Here is a 15,044-nt window from a genome sequence, read left to right as displayed (position 1 = left end):
GAAGGGGGCCACGAGGGATGACGGAGATAGGTACTCAAAAAGGAGAGCGCGCGGGGGACAGATAGGAGAAGGGAGTGTTTGTGCTTAGGCTGCAAAGCCTTGTAGACGGGGTCGACCTGCGGTATCAACACCCGGAACTGGCAGACTTGTGCTGAGAAGCACAGCTTTCTACCTTGCTATGTAAGGTAACTAAGGTAGATAGGGAGGTAGGGAGGTAGGGAGGTGGGTGGGTGAGTGGGTGAGTGGGTAGGTGGGTAGGTGAGGTGGTGTAAGGTAAGGAGGTAAACGTATATTAGGTGGGAAGCAGAAGGGGAGGAAGGTGGCACATGGTGTACAATTGGCGAAGGAAGTGGGTGAGAATGCCCCACGCTGCCCGGCGCACTTGCATTCACTGCTTCGGGAATGGGCTGAGGGGTGACCTGTCCTGTGTAGGTACGATGTACGAAGTGGTGAATCCGATCTGGCGAATCCGACCTAGCGAATCCGGCCTGGCACAAGGCCGTGTGGCTGCCAGTGCTGAGCTGAGGTAGGATCAGCCCGAGCAGGTTAACCTCCGCACGTAAGGTATATAGCACGGAGTAGGTACTTTTTGGTCGAACACGACAAAGTACAGTACCTTAACATACAAAGTATGCATTCGTAAGTGGGCAGGGAGGTAGTTGCAACGTCAGGTCAAGCTAGGTAAGGTATAATAGTTGGGAGGCAAGTGTGATGGCGAGCGGGGAAAAGGAAGTCGGGGAAGTCGGGGAAAGCTGACTGGTGGATTAGGTAACGGGAAGAATAGGGGGAAAGTATCGAGACTAACGAGGTTCTAGAACCCCAGAATAGACGTATGTGATGTAACGGAAAACAAAAGTACGAAGTAATTAAGGTAAGGTAGGCAGCTGACTTACAGTTCTTTTCGCGACCGACCCCGGAAACCGAGCTTGGCCTTGGGTTTCGGGTCCAGCTTGTTTCTGCGAGGAGGTGGAGGTACCCCCCAAGGTCGACTCCGGGACGGCAGGACTTCTCGGGCCATGACCGGACGGGCTCCAAGTCGGCCCTGGGGCTTGGTAGCCGGGCGCATCGGACCCAAACCCCGGCCAGAACCGAGACCCGGCTCGATCCCGCGTCCGCCTGAATAAGTCGTGCAGTATCTCGCGTTTGGAAGTACGGAGCTCCGGTCGTTCCCCGTCATCAGTTTCCTCCTGATCCGGTGTCTCCCCTGCTGGAACCTGCGCCAATTCGCCTGCAGGCCTGTTCTGCTGCGACCGAGAGCCGCGCCGGAAGATCGGAAGGGAAGGCATACCAGGCGAGACGGTCGTCAATGGCGCTGGAGTACTATTTATCGTCTCATCTCGTCGTATTGCGAGGTGATGTACCCTGCGTTTAGGCTCTGGGTTGTGAGCCTGGCGATGTTGAGCGGTTAAATAAATACAAAAAAAAAAGAAGAAAAAAGAAGAAAAATTTCCCGATAGTTATGCGCGTGTCCAGTGGACGATGTTAGGATGTCTTATGCGCCAATGTGCGAGGGATGACGCCACAAAACGGCTAGCTTGGAACTCAATGATAGCTGGCTAGAGAGAGGCGAGGCGACTTGATCTTAGTGCGTAGATCGACAATGTAGGCCAGTTTCTGGTATCAAAATATCGACGACGGACATCTGGGTCAGGCAGTGGATTGTGTTTGTCGAAAATGTCGGGAAATTAAGAAGTGGGTAGAAGAACGAGGAGAAAAATGTAGAAGGAGAAACCTCGAGCCTGTCGACAAGCTATCCTGGACGATCATGCGTTAAAGATCAGAAAGATATGTGGACGAACTGCGACCCCAAACCCTTACATACTCAAGTAGGTAAGGTAAGATATGGAAGACCTTTCGTCACTGTCGTTGTAGGCTGCAATTGCACATATGTAGGTCCATACGTCCCAGCCCTCGTCCCATCCGGCTCGTTGCACAAAAGGAGGTGCAGCATGTACACTGCCCATCCCAATCTCACGATCAACTAACATTAAATACAGTTTTTCTGTCTTGGTGCGTTTTTGCATATGCATCGAAATACGACGAATTGGCTGTGTTGTCGGTCCAGCACTGGGGTATTTACTGGGTCTGGTAACGGGATTCTGCACCCCCGTCGGTCGTTCTCCTGCAGTCTGATCCAAGTCTCACAGGCCATGTTGGCATATTTGTCACCAGTGGGATGATGTTTGGAGTGGAAAGTTTCCACTCATCGATATTACGGCCTGTCTCAGATGATAATATACCCTGTCATCTTTTTCTGGGCACATTGGAGCCAGTTTCGATCGCAACCGGTCTTTGCCTTTGCGTAATTACAACGTATGGTAATGTATCACCGCCATATGGTCGGTACGAGCCGAGAATGGGATGGGCCACCTTGTCTCACCACTTCCTCCCAAGTGGGTTTGGAATCTTTGTCAAACCCCCCACCCTCACCTCGCTACCAAACCAGCTCAAGCCTGGATTGCGACGCCGGCATTGGTACTGCCATTGTCCTTAATAGATGAAGACATATCGTAGGTAAGGTATCCTACGCCCTTCGCAGGCCCTGCCCGCGCGTTGCAACACCATACTTGATCGTCTTGGCTGCACGCATAACGACTCGATTGCTCTTGATAGCAGTAGCATCATGCCCACCGCCACAAAGTATAGGTATGCCGTGATAAGAACACGAGGAACAGGAAACATGAGAAGCAGCGAGTTCGGGCGATCTGCCAGCGTCGATGACAATCCTTACTCGTTCCGAAACATGTGTATGCCTGGTGTACCGGTATGTAATCCGACTTTTGAATGAAACGGCCCACGACAGACGGTGGTTATTTACCCGCGAGACCTCTAATCTTAATATGGAGTCGTCAATATGTATGGTGTGTATGCATGGTTAAGGGAAACCCAGGCCTTTTGTTGGATATCTAGCCGTACGGAGACAAGGAGTCCCCTTCTAAGACAGTGATTCTTGTAATAATAATCCGTAGAACCCAGGCTAAGAATACGTGTTCGGCGCCACCGAGTCGCATGAGTCCTTTGAAACATTTTGGTGTCACGACACAATCAATTGCATGGGAACAATTTTTTTTATACCATTCTGCGCTCTCGGGTATGGCAGCTTGATTAAGTTACCAGAAGCTCGCACTCAGATATGCTACCTGCCGAGGAACTACCTAGTTGTCCTTGGGCGCAGTTGTCCCCTGAGCTGTATCTAGGTCACGCACGTTTCCGTGCCGTTTCCTTTGGGGATGCCACTATCCATCAACGGCCTGTTTGCCAGTCAAGTTGGAGATGCTTGTCCCCGAGATTTCCACCAGAACTTTCCGTGGGACACGTTGGTCACAGTCTCCCTTCTGATTTGGGATTGAGACTCGCCGCCTGCGCCCAGCAACACTTTCGCAACAAACGCCCGCCACTTTGGCAACAAACCAATGCTTTGCTTTGGGGGTATCATATAACAGGACGCCGTTTGGACCGTAATTCAGCTCTCCGTCCCAGTTGTGTATCCCGCCCACCCGCAGTTTGTTTGCATCATTCGCAGAAACCATCTGGGTAGTTTCCAGGCCACGGGTTTCGACGGGCTTCCAACCCCCTTCAGGAGGGTGTTATCATACTGCCGCTGCGCTACGCGGACCACTTGTTTCATTTTGTAGAATTCAAAATATCTCTTGTCCAATGTCTGGGACTCGTAATTCTTCGTCAAGCCGGCGGCGTGTCGTGCACGAGGATAAGAAGGTATTTCGCATCCGGGACGATGACCAGTTCTTGCTTCTTGGTCCGCAATCGCAAAAGTTTCAACTCGTCCTACAGCGAAAACAAGGAAAGAAAAAGTCGGATGTCAGCGGTTCACGGCCAACTCGCGAAAGGGCTTGCAGTCTTTTTTTTTGGCCTCGGGTAGCCTAGTGGTAGCAATCATACCTCAGTGTCGAATTCCTCGACTAGACCGCCCGACGCATTAACCCAAGTCCACACCTTCCGTGTAAATTCCTCGAACCCGTGGGATTCGCCGTTTTGTGTCGCGCCCGCTTCGCTCGAGAAGGAACCACCGTCCGTCGGACTTTTTAGGGCGGCGGCAGCCGTAGAAATGAGGTTTGATAACTGGCCGTTGGTCCGGAGAATCGCGCCCGTTGCTCGATCGAGGACTACTGTTGCTTTGACGCCTGGCTTCTTGGATAGGCGGGTAAGTTTCTCGTCAAGCGCGTCGTGCCCGCTGATCTATGCCATTACGCCCGATTAGTGTGTCAGCCCATAACTTGAGCTTCGACGTCGCGGCCAATATGGGGCAAGTCCTTGCTTACAGATATTGGGTCGACCATGGCAAATCGAACTGGGATGCAAGGGGCGATAATGGTAAAGCAGTGGGTAGGAACTAGATCCCGCTTACGCCTGTCCTGTAATTAAGTATGATGTTTTGAAGAACGTTTCCCCCAGGCCCATATGTTCGACTGAGGTACGGTAATACGGGATAGACTTTGCTGAGTCGGGGGTTGGAGTGTTCTGTGATTACATAATCAGCAAACTTCATCCATCATGGTTCTCAAGGTCGGGTCGGGTGAAGTTTTGTCGACACCTCAGAACCGACAACCAACGGAAAGCCGCGGAAAAACTAAAAGCGTTCCCTCTCTGGCCGAGTTTGAGGGAATCACCGTACACCATTCGTATCTGAAGCTTGTCAAAAGTCCGGGTGTCTCCACGTCAATATGGGTTCTAGCACGAAGAAAAAGAAGGAGAAGGCTAAGGACTTCCAGGTATGAAAATACTAGAACAGACTTACGGCCCTTGGATGGATCCACATAAACCCAGACTCACTAGGACCACCCAATGCTTATGTTTACTAACCTTGAAGCTTAGAAACCCAAGTTCAAGGTGGGAAAGGCGAAGGCCAAGCCTTCTAACTTCACCGACACCAGCTTCAAGGCGAAATCTATCGTCATGGGACAACAGAATCTCTCGACCGAAGCTCCGGAGACCAGCGCGCAGTTCAGACATAGTCTTTCCCTTGCGTCGAACTCGAGGTCGGAGAAGCAGCGTAAAGAGGCCCTTGCCAATCTCACCACGCAAGTTGCCTCCGGTAATAATCCTGTCGGTACCGCAACCCTCTTGGCAAGGCTCTTACCCCTCATCTCCGACCCATGTGGCCCGGTCCGCACACAGCTCCTTAAATTGTTCCGACAACTCCCGGGAGACGAGGTGAGGAATCACGCGGAGAGATGCATCATGTATGTCCGTGCCGGCATGACCCATCTGTCCGTCGACATCAGCAACGATGCGCTGTCCGCCCTGGAGTGGCTACTGGACGTCGCCGAGGACGAGATCGTGTCTTGCCCCGGCGGGTGGGCGAAGACGCTGAGCAGCTTCTGCGCCCTCATGGGGTGGTCCGTTTCGGCCACTGGCGGCTGGTCTGCCGCGCCCAAGGGAGGGAGTCTCAAGACCAAGGATGCGCAGTCCCGCGTTCGGCAACTAGCCATCCTCGCGAAATTTCTGACGGCCGGTCTAGAGGCTGAAGCTGTTGCGACACGGAATCCGAATGCGCACTGGGACGGCATGTACCGCGTGCCCCGTGTGCCGCAGCCCTTCGCCTACCTGAACCTGTTCGGTTCCCGCCGAGACGAGGAAGCCGAAATGTACATCGACAACGAGTCCCGCCAGCGCGTGTTTGGCCGGCGGTTTCTGATTCTGTTCTCTCGGGGAGTAGAACATACAAAGAAAGAGGGAGGGGCTGTTGGCCGGTCTGCTTCAGCTCTCGAACAGTCTCTGAAGGATGGGATGGCCGGGTTCGAGCCTTCATCCGCTGTGGATCCGCAAGACCTCCTAGATCTGTGGTGATCTGACGAGAACACGAAAGTCTACGATACCCACCGAGCTATATTTCATTCTGGGACGGCGTATTGGACAGGCTTGTTCGGCCTAACCTCATTTCAGCGGACGAAAGAACCCAATACCTGCTACTCCCGAGCCCCTGGGCTCCTTGCCCATTTGATCATGGAGATCATGTTCGTACGTGGCTTCATACCTACGATGAATTCATCCCCCGGCGAAATATTTAGGCCAACCATCCGCAGCATCAGGAACCGGTTAACCCTCTCACCCGGCCGAACGCTGCAGGGGATTGGCAGGATTTGGCCCTGGGAACGACCGTCCAGCCAACTTGTCCGCTGACCTTTCCAATATCATGATCTCAGTCCTGACATGCCGTCATGAAATTATACCGCGGAGCGGTACGGTTAGGGTTCTCTCTCCGTGGAATAGCTGCCCGGATGCGGCTGCTACCTGCCCGACAACGCCAGGTCTGTCATCGGCGCTTTATTGGCTACCTTTAGGGCAGGTCGTGGAGGTAACAGAAAGCCTGGCCAGCCTTTTCGAACTACTTGCTTTATGATTTTACTAGGGACAACAGGCTTGGCGAACAAAAGGGGAGACTATGTGCGCAAGCTATGTGTTTGCATGAGTATGCGGCGTTCCGGGACATTTGGCGACCAACAAGACAAAAGCTGCCTATGGGCAGGAATTAGACATGCCATGCCTTTCAAGTACCCTGCTCTTTACTTTACCTATGGTCCAAGTCGACTCTTTCTTGAGGACCCTTGAACCAGTCTACCTGTCTGTCCAGAATTTGCCACGACCAACTCATTGGCAGACCTGACCAGCTGATGTGCAATCACACTAAGGGTGGCATCAATGCAGCTCAGGGGTAGTCTACAAGCAACACTCTACTTGGAATAAATACCAGAGACGGTGGCATGTTAGTACCGTGCTTATGTTCGCCCTGGATTTATTTCATCAAAGCTGGACCCTTTCTAACCTAAGCCTCGGTACATCGGGAGGGAGGCAAGGTAATCTGTGGTATGTTCCTCTAGGTTCCCAAGGTACCTAAGGTAGGTAAAGGTAGGCACGTTTCAGTATCCATCGTTCTTTCCCTCCTGAATCACCCAGGCCCAGCCATGCATAGCAAAGTCATCCTTGCAAGGTACACAAACTACCTCTACCTTAAGGTAAGCTACGAACAGAAGGCCAGACCCAATAAATGGTAGGAGCATTAGCCAAGGCCAACATGACATGCCTTGGGTAACTGCCACCGATTCATTGGCGACTTGTCAAGTTAAGTCGGAGATATCCAGAGGAGTTCCTATATTCCTATGCTCCTATGTTCCTATGTTCCTACCTAAGGTGCCTTATGGTTCTATGCTGGCCTGGTAACTCCTAGACGGGAAGTACTACGTTGGGTGCTCTTGCCATGAAGCCAGGAGTATAACCATGAAATCTTTTGAAATCAAAGACATCAGGACACAACATGCACAAATTCTAATCTCTATCCTCCTCATCATAAGGTACCTTATCCCAAACATACACAGATTTAGGTGTTTCCAGCAACACCAAGAGTGCTTGTTTGGTATCTGGAGCTGTCTGGATAGCCTGACCAGGTATGATTTCTCTGATATTCTTTCCAGTCTGTAACGGCCATTTGGCACCCTCTGGCACAGTTCGATACTCTCCCATCTTCCCTTTGCGCCGTTTCATTCTTACATCCACTATGAGACTGCTTTGATAGTGGTGCTATGCGATGGCCCTTTCTTTGGCATGCCGCTCTAAATAACCACCTCCTTTGGCTGGTGCACTTTGCTTTTATTCCCCCCCTCATCTCTCTGCCGGATGACCTTCACGGCGAGCCGTGAACTTCATGACTTTCCAGGCCGTCTACACTTCTTGCCTACTTTTCTGCCTCCCTACTTTCTGGTTTAAGCTTCTCCTTTTTTCCGCGGGGCTCTTTCCTTGACTCTTGAAAATCTTTTCACGTGGAGCCTCCCGGACAGGATCTTCTCCTATATCTAGAGGTGGCCTTGCTTTTTTGCTCCTAACCTTTTCTTCTTCCTCCTCTCTTCCAGTTCATCTACACACCCTTTTCAGTCTTTCTTTCTTCCTTTCCCCTCAAAATCAACCCGACTGTCGAGGGATATCTGAACTAACAGTCAAAGACTTTCGCCCAGTATTGAGCATTCTTTGCCCCTAGACAATACTACGACGTCCCAAAGGTACGTTGGTGCTGCCTCCTTGCGGGTGACCATAGGCTCTCCTTCTCGGGTGATCCCCTCTTCCTTCTCCCGAATACCCATCTTCGAAGTGATACTGTCTACCTTCATGTCCTGATCTTCCTGTTCTGACCGAGGAATTTAGTGGGCGTTCCGTATTCGGCCACTTGTCGTCTTTTGCAGAGAATGATCGACACGTTCAGTGTTGCCGACATTAAGTCGGCTCTCCCCAAGGACCCAGGTGGTCATGAGGCCGCTAACTCCCCCGATGCCACCGATCCGGCCCAGAAAGGTTGGGTGAAGCCAGAGGGCTATAACTACGATGAATTTGGCCAGGAGAACGCAAGGAACTTTGCTCTGGGCTTTGCTCACAATGCAAAGAGCTACCAGTTCAATATTGAGGAATACGGTGATGTTGGTCCTGAAGTCCCCGAGCTCGAGGAGGAGCTTTTTGGGCCTCCCGAACTTCGGGGATTGGATGCCATGGGGCAGGCGTACGAAACGTAAGCTCCGAGCCATCACACACTGCTGCATATCTATGGCTGAATGGTCTACAGGATTGAAAAGTTTGAGGTCCGCCAGCGCGGTGATACTCGTATCGTTCCCATCGGCAAGACCTTCGAAGATGCTGGTCTGCACCCCATTATGCTTCGCAATGTTGAGATGGCCGGATTTCGCGTCGTCACCCCTATCCAGCGATTCACTTTCGCTGCCATTCAAGAAGGGTTCGACGTCGTTGCCATTGCCCAGACCGGTCAGTCAATCGCTTCTTATATTCCTTCCACATTTCCCAGCTTAGACGGGTTCTCCGTTAACGCAAAGTAAAAGGCTCGGGCAAGACCGCCGCGTATCTGCTTCCCATCCTGAACAAGCTCATGGGAAAAGCCAAGAAGCTGGCGGCTCCTCGTCCTAACCCGGCGACGTTCATTCCTGGTGTCACGCCTCGTGTCCTAGCCGAGCCTCTTGTCGTGGTTGTCTGTCCTTCTCGCGAGTTGGCAGTTCAGATTTTCAACGAGGCCCGTAAATTCTGTTACCGCACCATGCTTCGTCCCTGCGTCGCATACGGCGGTGGTCCGCTCCGCGAGCAGATCGACCAGTTGGGAAAGGGCTGCGATATCCTGATTGCCTCTCCGGGACGGCTTTGTGACTTCATTGGCCGACATGACATTCTTACGCTGCGCCGGCTTCGCTATTTGGTCATTGATGAGGCCGACGAGATGCTCCACGATGACTGGAATGAGGAGCTCGAGACCATCATGAGGGGTGGAGGCAAGTCGTCTGCGTACACTTCAATTCACATCAGATCCGTGCCCAACTAATCATGTCCGTCTGAGCGCGATAGATCAGGATGAGGGAAATGTCCGATACATGCTGTTTTCGGCCACCTTCCCAAAGGCTTTGCGAGATTTGGCCCGTACGCACCTTGCAGAGTCGCACGTCGAAATCAGCGTGGGTCGTATTGGCAGCACCCACAGCAATATTTTGCAGAAATTCATCGAGGTTCGCCCCGAGGAGAAGGAGGAGCAGCTCATCAAGGCGATCGAGTCACTGGACCCTTGCCGCACTATCATCTTCGTCAACTCAAAGAGGTCGGCCGATGAGGTTGACGCTTTCCTCTTCAACAAAGGCTACCCCTGCGCGTCGATGCATGCCGATCGCACGCAGCTCGAGCGCGAGGCCGCAATGCGTGGTTTACGTTCAGGAAAGACACCCATAATCATTGCGACCGGCGTCATGGCTCGCGGGATCGATGTTCAGAACATTCAACACGTCATCAACTACGACCTTCCTTCGCTCGACTACGGAGGCATTGAAGAATACGTTCATCGAATCGGTATGTGCTCTCCCTCCCCGGCCTTGTTAGGGCGTCATATGACTCACGTTCACAAATTTTTCCAGGCCGCACCGCCCGTATGGGACACAGAGGCCTTGCCACCTCGTTTTGTACCGAGCGGGATGAGCCCATGGCCACCAGGCTCGTTCGTCTTCTTCTCGAGAACAAGCAGGAGGTCCCCGAGTTTCTCCAGATGTACATGCCCGAGGGCGAAGACCTCCTCCATCTGAAATGGGAGGAGGAGTCCAACCCGGACGACCGTCCGGCCGATGCGCAGGACTCTTGGGGTGGCAATGGCGGCGATGGCGGCGACGGCGGCGGCGGCGGCGATACCTGGGGGGGTGATGGAGGCGGTTCATGGGGAGCCAATGGTGGCGATGACGCCTGGGGCTCCGGTGCTGGGCATGCCACTGGCGGCGACGATCAAAAGGGCTGGGATACTCCTCAGTTCTGACGTCTCCTTCGAGTGCAATGGGTCTCCTTGTTCTTGACGACCCGATGGACTGCTGCCATCTAGCACATGGGGGGGAATCGAGGACTGTATGCAGTCTATGGATTTCTGATTGTCCTTGATTCGTAAAGAGGTTGATAGTTCGCGGCCAGTCTGGTATTTGAGGCCATATCGACCGAGAGTTGATGTGGAAATATATGCCGAGAGGTTGCCCTAAAACGCTTGTCCTTGCTCTTGATGGCCCTGCAACTTTGCGTCACCTTTTCTTCTAGGATATCGTGTCCACCCCACTGTCAACCGTGGAGACCATATAAAAAACTCTTAGCTAGCCCAGGACGTAGGCGTCGTTAACATGCGGAGGTTAGGAAAGGGGGAACAAGGCGAAGGAAGAGAATGGGAAGTCGAAGAAACACGGCTGTACATCGTCGAATATCGTCCACCACGACCATAAGCCCATTTCTTCTGCAGGAAGTAATAACAGATAAGGAATTCTTAAGCCGTGCCTCGTCGGCGCAGTGGGCAAGGAGGGAAGACTGGCATAGACCCGAGACGATCTAATAGGCGGCCATAGGCAGGCGGATGGAATGAAATAAAGAAGTGTAATCTGGCATATCATTGCAAAAAGTGCGTTTGGTGCTCCCTATTTTCCGATTCCCCGTTCTCTTGCTAAGCATGTCCGCTGCGCCGCCGAGGGCAGCCAGCCGGGCTTTTTCTACATGTCATATTACACGGCCGAAATAAGTATGCGGCTTGGTTTTTCCCCTCCCGAAATAAAAATAAAAGGTTTTGGTTTTACATATTCTTGGCCATGCTGAGAAGACCAGCGGCCTTCTGAACAAGGGTTGGGCCGTAGCCAAGCTGGACAACACCCCTGGTGAAGCGCCAAGTACGCTCCTGGTCGGCGACGGGGTAGCGAACGGGGGGCGGAATGCCGGTGCGGATGCCGAGCCAGCCGAAGCGGTCGAGGCAGACGGATTTGGGGTTGCAGAGGCCGCGGAGCCCCTCTTTCCCGGCGAAGCGGCCATAACCAGAACCGCGCACGCCGCCAAAGGGGAGCTGGACGGCGTAGTAGGCGGCGAAATCGTTCACGGCGACCATGCCGGTGCGGAGACCGTCGACGACGGCGCGCAGGCAGGGGTCCGAGTCGCCGCCGAAGATGGAGGCGCCGAGGCCAAAGTCCGACGAGTTGGCGTAGGCGAGGACGTCGGCGGGTTCGTTGGAAGGGACGCGCATGAGGACCATGAGGGGGCCGAAGCACTCTTCCTGGGCGATGGCCATTTCGGGCGTCACGTCGGCGAGGAGGGTCGGGGTGAAGTAGTGGCCCTTGGGGTGGTCTGGGTGGTTGTACCGCTTCCCGCCGGCGAGGAGACGGGCGCCAGCGGCGACGGCGGAGGTGGTGAGGGACTCGAGGCGGTCGAAGGAGGCGTCGGAGATCATGGCACCGACGTCGGCGGTGGGACCCAGACGGAGGGCCTGGACGCGGGGTTCCAGAAGCTGCACGAGACGGTCGTAGACCTTGGGGGTGGCGATGATACGCTCGATGCCGATGCAGTTCTGGCCCGAGGCCTGGAAGGTCCCGCGGAGGAGGGTTTCGACGATGCGGGCGAGGTCGCGGGCGGCCGAGTCGAGAACGATGGCGGCGTCCTTGCCGCCGAGCTCGGCGACCAACGGGGTGAGGGGCTTGGCGGCCGAAGCGGCAACCTGGTGGCAGACGGGCTTGGAGCCGATGAAGGTCAGGTGGGAGATGCGGGGGTGGGAGGTGATGTGAGCGGCCGTCTGGGGCCAGCAGACGATGGACTGCACCAGGGCCGGGTCGTGGCCATGGGCGACGAGGGCACCGCGGACGATGGCGGTGAAGTACTGGGCGCTCCAGGCAGCCTGCTCGGAGATCTTGACGAGGATGCCGTTGCCGGCGAAGAGGCTCGAGATGACGGGGCCGATGAAGTTATGGAAGGGGTAGTTCCAGCTGACGAGGGCGGCGACGACGCCCAGGGGCTCGTAGCGCACCTCGTTGCGCTTGTAGGTCATGAGCAGGTTTGTGGGGCGGCGGCTGGGGCGGAGGGCGTCCTCGCCGTGCTTGATGGTCCATTCGAGCTTCTCTGCGGTGACGAGGATCTCTCCCAGCTGGGCGTCGACCATTGTCTTGCCGGACTCGAGGCAGGCAACGCGGCAAATGGCCTCCTGGTTTTCAAGCACATGCTGGAGCAGTGTTCGCAGCACGGCGCGGCGAGCGGCGAAGTCGGTCCGAGACCACTTGGCCTGAGCGGCATGTGCGGCATCGAGGGCACGGTCGATGGCGGCGGGGGTGGAAGGATTGATGAGGCCTAGGAACTGGCCGGTTGCTGGTGCGTAGCATTGAATCGCAGAGGAGCCGGGGAGCTGTTGGACGAAGAGTCAGCTCGACAAGTCTCAACAAGTTTTTTTTCCCTTTTTCCTTTTTTTCCTCTTCTTTTTTTTGTTTGCCTCTTTCGTAGAGAGGAAAACCGCTGCCCTACTCTGCACTTATTGAACTACAAGGGAGGAGGCAGAGCTTACCTTGATGCTCGTTTCTTCAACCGTCTGGTACGTATCAGGGGTCTTGGGCCCTGGTACGGTGTATTTGCGAGGAGTCTTGTCCTCGGCATTACGGACTCGACCGATGGCCCAGACACTGGCGGCTAAAGCAAGCAGGGAGAAAAGGACCTGGGCGACTTGAAACCTGGAAGGCAGAACTACACGTAAGTCTCGAAGAGAGAAGCTGGGAGAGGGAGGCTCAAGAGAAGAAACCATGGGGGGGAGGGCAAAGCATGGACGCAGTTGTACTGACGGTATTGTTCGGACCCGAGCCGCAAGACAGGTCATGGCCTCTTCCCACCACACCTGGACATCATCTGTGTTGAGCATTGTATCCATGGCCACATCCAGAAGACCCAACGGTTCGTGGAAATGCTGTGTCAAAGTTGGTGTCGATGTAGGAGTTGCAGCTGGGGTCGGAGTCAGGGTCGGAGTCAGGGTCGGAGTCAGGGTCGGAGTCAGGGTCGGAGTCGACGTTTCACAAAATGATCAAACGAATGATCAAAGATACAAAAAGAAAGGACAAACAGGGTACAAGGAGAAAGAGAAAGAATGGGAAGATACCTTAGATGGTTTGCTAAGGCCCGTACGGCCAAATTGACCATGCTCAGGAGCGGGTTTCTTCAACGTGAACCCTATATCGTGCCAGGAAGGACAGACCTACAGTAGCCAATTAATTAATTAACATGGCCCCATTGTTCAGGACGACCGTGTCGAGTCGCGTGAGCCAAGATACCGCATGCCGCAGGGGACACTATAACAACTCGAAAAAGTCCCTTTAAATTTAGTAGGTACACTCTATAGGCACGAAAAAAACACCCGTACGCTGTAGTATATATTCGTATATATGAATACGCTAGTAGTAAAAGAAAAGTCTATAACGTAATAATGAGCTAATAAGCTACGAGGAAAAAATTTCTACTACTATAACTATAACGCCACCGCTAGACCTAATCTTATTTTTACTCTTTAGATAACCACAGGCCAGTAAGTTACCCCTATATCCGGTTCCGCGCAGGTAAGATCTATCTAAGGCAGTATCAGGGCTCGATTATACGGGTCTAACAGGCCAAGATTCGGATTTTACAGGTCCGGAAGATCAGTTTTAGTGCTTTAGCTATACTAGTCTAGGCAAGATATCGTAAAACCGTTCCAGATCAGGGCTAACTTATTGCGTGATAGGTTATATGCTATTATATAAGACGAAACGGTTCTATACGCAAGAGGGCATAAGCAAATAATCTCTGGTAAGAATAGCGGGCGATAAATAGTACTAATAGCCGACAGAAATCGATGGAGAAGAACTGCCCCCCCCCCCCCCCCTACCTAGCCAAAAGAAACGTTAGGATCCCCGCTACTAGATGCCTTTATACTCGACTGTATATATCTGTACACGCTCTGTATAGTAGTTTACTATGGATTCGATATATAGAGTTTAAACAGAAGTGCGCCAGTACTGTCTCGTAGTATATAAATAAGAATAATCCCACCATATATATCTTCACATCAACGTACGATAATATACGCTAATAAGAATATAGATCAAACGTGGAATTACTATACGCCGTAAATATCAGAAAAGCGCGGCTGTCAAATTTCCTGATTTTAATATAACACGCTCGCAGGCTCTTTCCGGGTTATTCGTGCAAATATACGGTGACGAGAAGCGGGGCCGCCATCGGTGCGATAAATATACTATAGGAAAAGGCACACTTACGTCGTGTATAGTGCTGAAAGACTTCGGCAAAGGCGGCTACGGTAATTACACTGTCGGCGCGGGCTTGTCTAGTTGCTTGTTAGCCGGTAAGTTAGTTTATAGTGCTATACGATAATATACTAACTTAAATAGAAGTTAACGAAACCCCGCGCTCGAATAAGCGTAAACGTGTTACCGAAGATCCCCCCGCCGGTAAAAATAAGACCTTAATAACGCTAAACCTCGAGGGTATCCCTACGCGCTATATTACGCGCCTTAGAAGGGCGCTAATCGCGGCCGCTAAGGAGAGTAAGTGATATTCTCTATCTTATAATAATATACACCAGCGTACTAATAGATATCCTAGTAGGCGACGATAATAAGGATCTTCTAGGGGATAACTAGTAGGGGTTTTTTTTTTGCTTGTGTACGGCGGCGCCTAGGGTTTTTTTATCCCCTAAGGGATAACGCTTTAAATAAAGGGCTTTTTAATAATAATAC

The 15,044-nt window shown here is 52.8% G+C and overlaps 5 protein-coding genes across 5 annotated transcripts; 3 read left to right on the top strand and 2 right to left on the bottom strand.

Moving 5' to 3' along the window:
- Positions 1–3,681: 3,681 nt before the first annotated feature.
- SODALDRAFT_325135 (hypothetical protein) lies at positions 3,682–4,298 on the bottom strand (the record flags this gene model as incomplete). The annotated part of the gene is made up of 3 exons (XM_028609959.1): positions 3,682–3,786; positions 3,901–4,197; positions 4,281–4,298. The coding sequence occupies 3 exons, from the start codon at positions 4,296–4,298 to the stop codon at positions 3,682–3,684; spliced, it is 420 nt and encodes a 139-aa protein (XP_028465362.1).
- Positions 4,299–4,682: 384 nt separating this feature from the next.
- Positions 4,683–5,808, top strand: SODALDRAFT_280410 (pre-rRNA-processing protein IPI1; the record flags this gene model as incomplete). Its single annotated transcript, XM_028608235.1, has 2 exons — positions 4,683–4,730; positions 4,834–5,808. The coding sequence occupies 2 exons, from the start codon at positions 4,683–4,685 to the stop codon at positions 5,806–5,808; spliced, it is 1,023 nt and encodes a 340-aa protein (XP_028465361.1).
- A 1,115-nt stretch (positions 5,809–6,923) lies between these two features.
- On the top strand, positions 6,924–10,406 carry SODALDRAFT_361268 (DEAD-domain-containing protein; the record flags this gene model as incomplete). Its single annotated transcript, XM_028614353.1, has 8 exons — positions 6,924–6,949; positions 7,968–8,100; positions 8,193–8,512; positions 8,567–8,763; positions 8,838–9,291; positions 9,344–9,843; positions 9,909–10,290; positions 10,361–10,406. The coding sequence occupies 8 exons, from the start codon at positions 6,924–6,926 to the stop codon at positions 10,404–10,406; spliced, it is 2,058 nt and encodes a 685-aa protein (XP_028465360.1).
- A 680-nt stretch (positions 10,407–11,086) lies between these two features.
- On the bottom strand, positions 11,087–13,063 carry SODALDRAFT_280023 (succinate-semialdehyde dehydrogenase; the record flags this gene model as incomplete). The annotated part of the gene is made up of 2 exons (XM_028608208.1): positions 11,087–12,673; positions 12,830–13,063. 2 exons carry the CDS (start codon positions 13,061–13,063, stop codon positions 11,087–11,089), a joined length of 1,821 nt encoding a protein of 606 aa, XP_028465359.1.
- A 1,145-nt stretch (positions 13,064–14,208) lies between these two features.
- Positions 14,209–14,948, top strand: SODALDRAFT_325131 (hypothetical protein; the record flags this gene model as incomplete). The annotated part of the gene is made up of 5 exons (XM_028609958.1): positions 14,209–14,226; positions 14,473–14,503; positions 14,576–14,650; positions 14,697–14,852; positions 14,902–14,948. The coding sequence occupies 5 exons, from the start codon at positions 14,209–14,211 to the stop codon at positions 14,946–14,948; spliced, it is 327 nt and encodes a 108-aa protein (XP_028465358.1).
- Between the last annotated feature and the right edge of the window lie 96 nt (positions 14,949–15,044).

Source organism: Sodiomyces alkalinus, assembly GCF_003711515.1.
Source record: "Sodiomyces alkalinus F11 unplaced genomic scaffold SODALscaffold_7, whole genome shotgun sequence".
NCBI lineage: Eukaryota > Fungi > Ascomycota > Sordariomycetes > Glomerellales > Plectosphaerellaceae > Sodiomyces > Sodiomyces alkalinus.
Note: the sequence above shows the minus strand (reverse complement) of the source record. Positions and strands in the feature narration are given on the sequence as shown.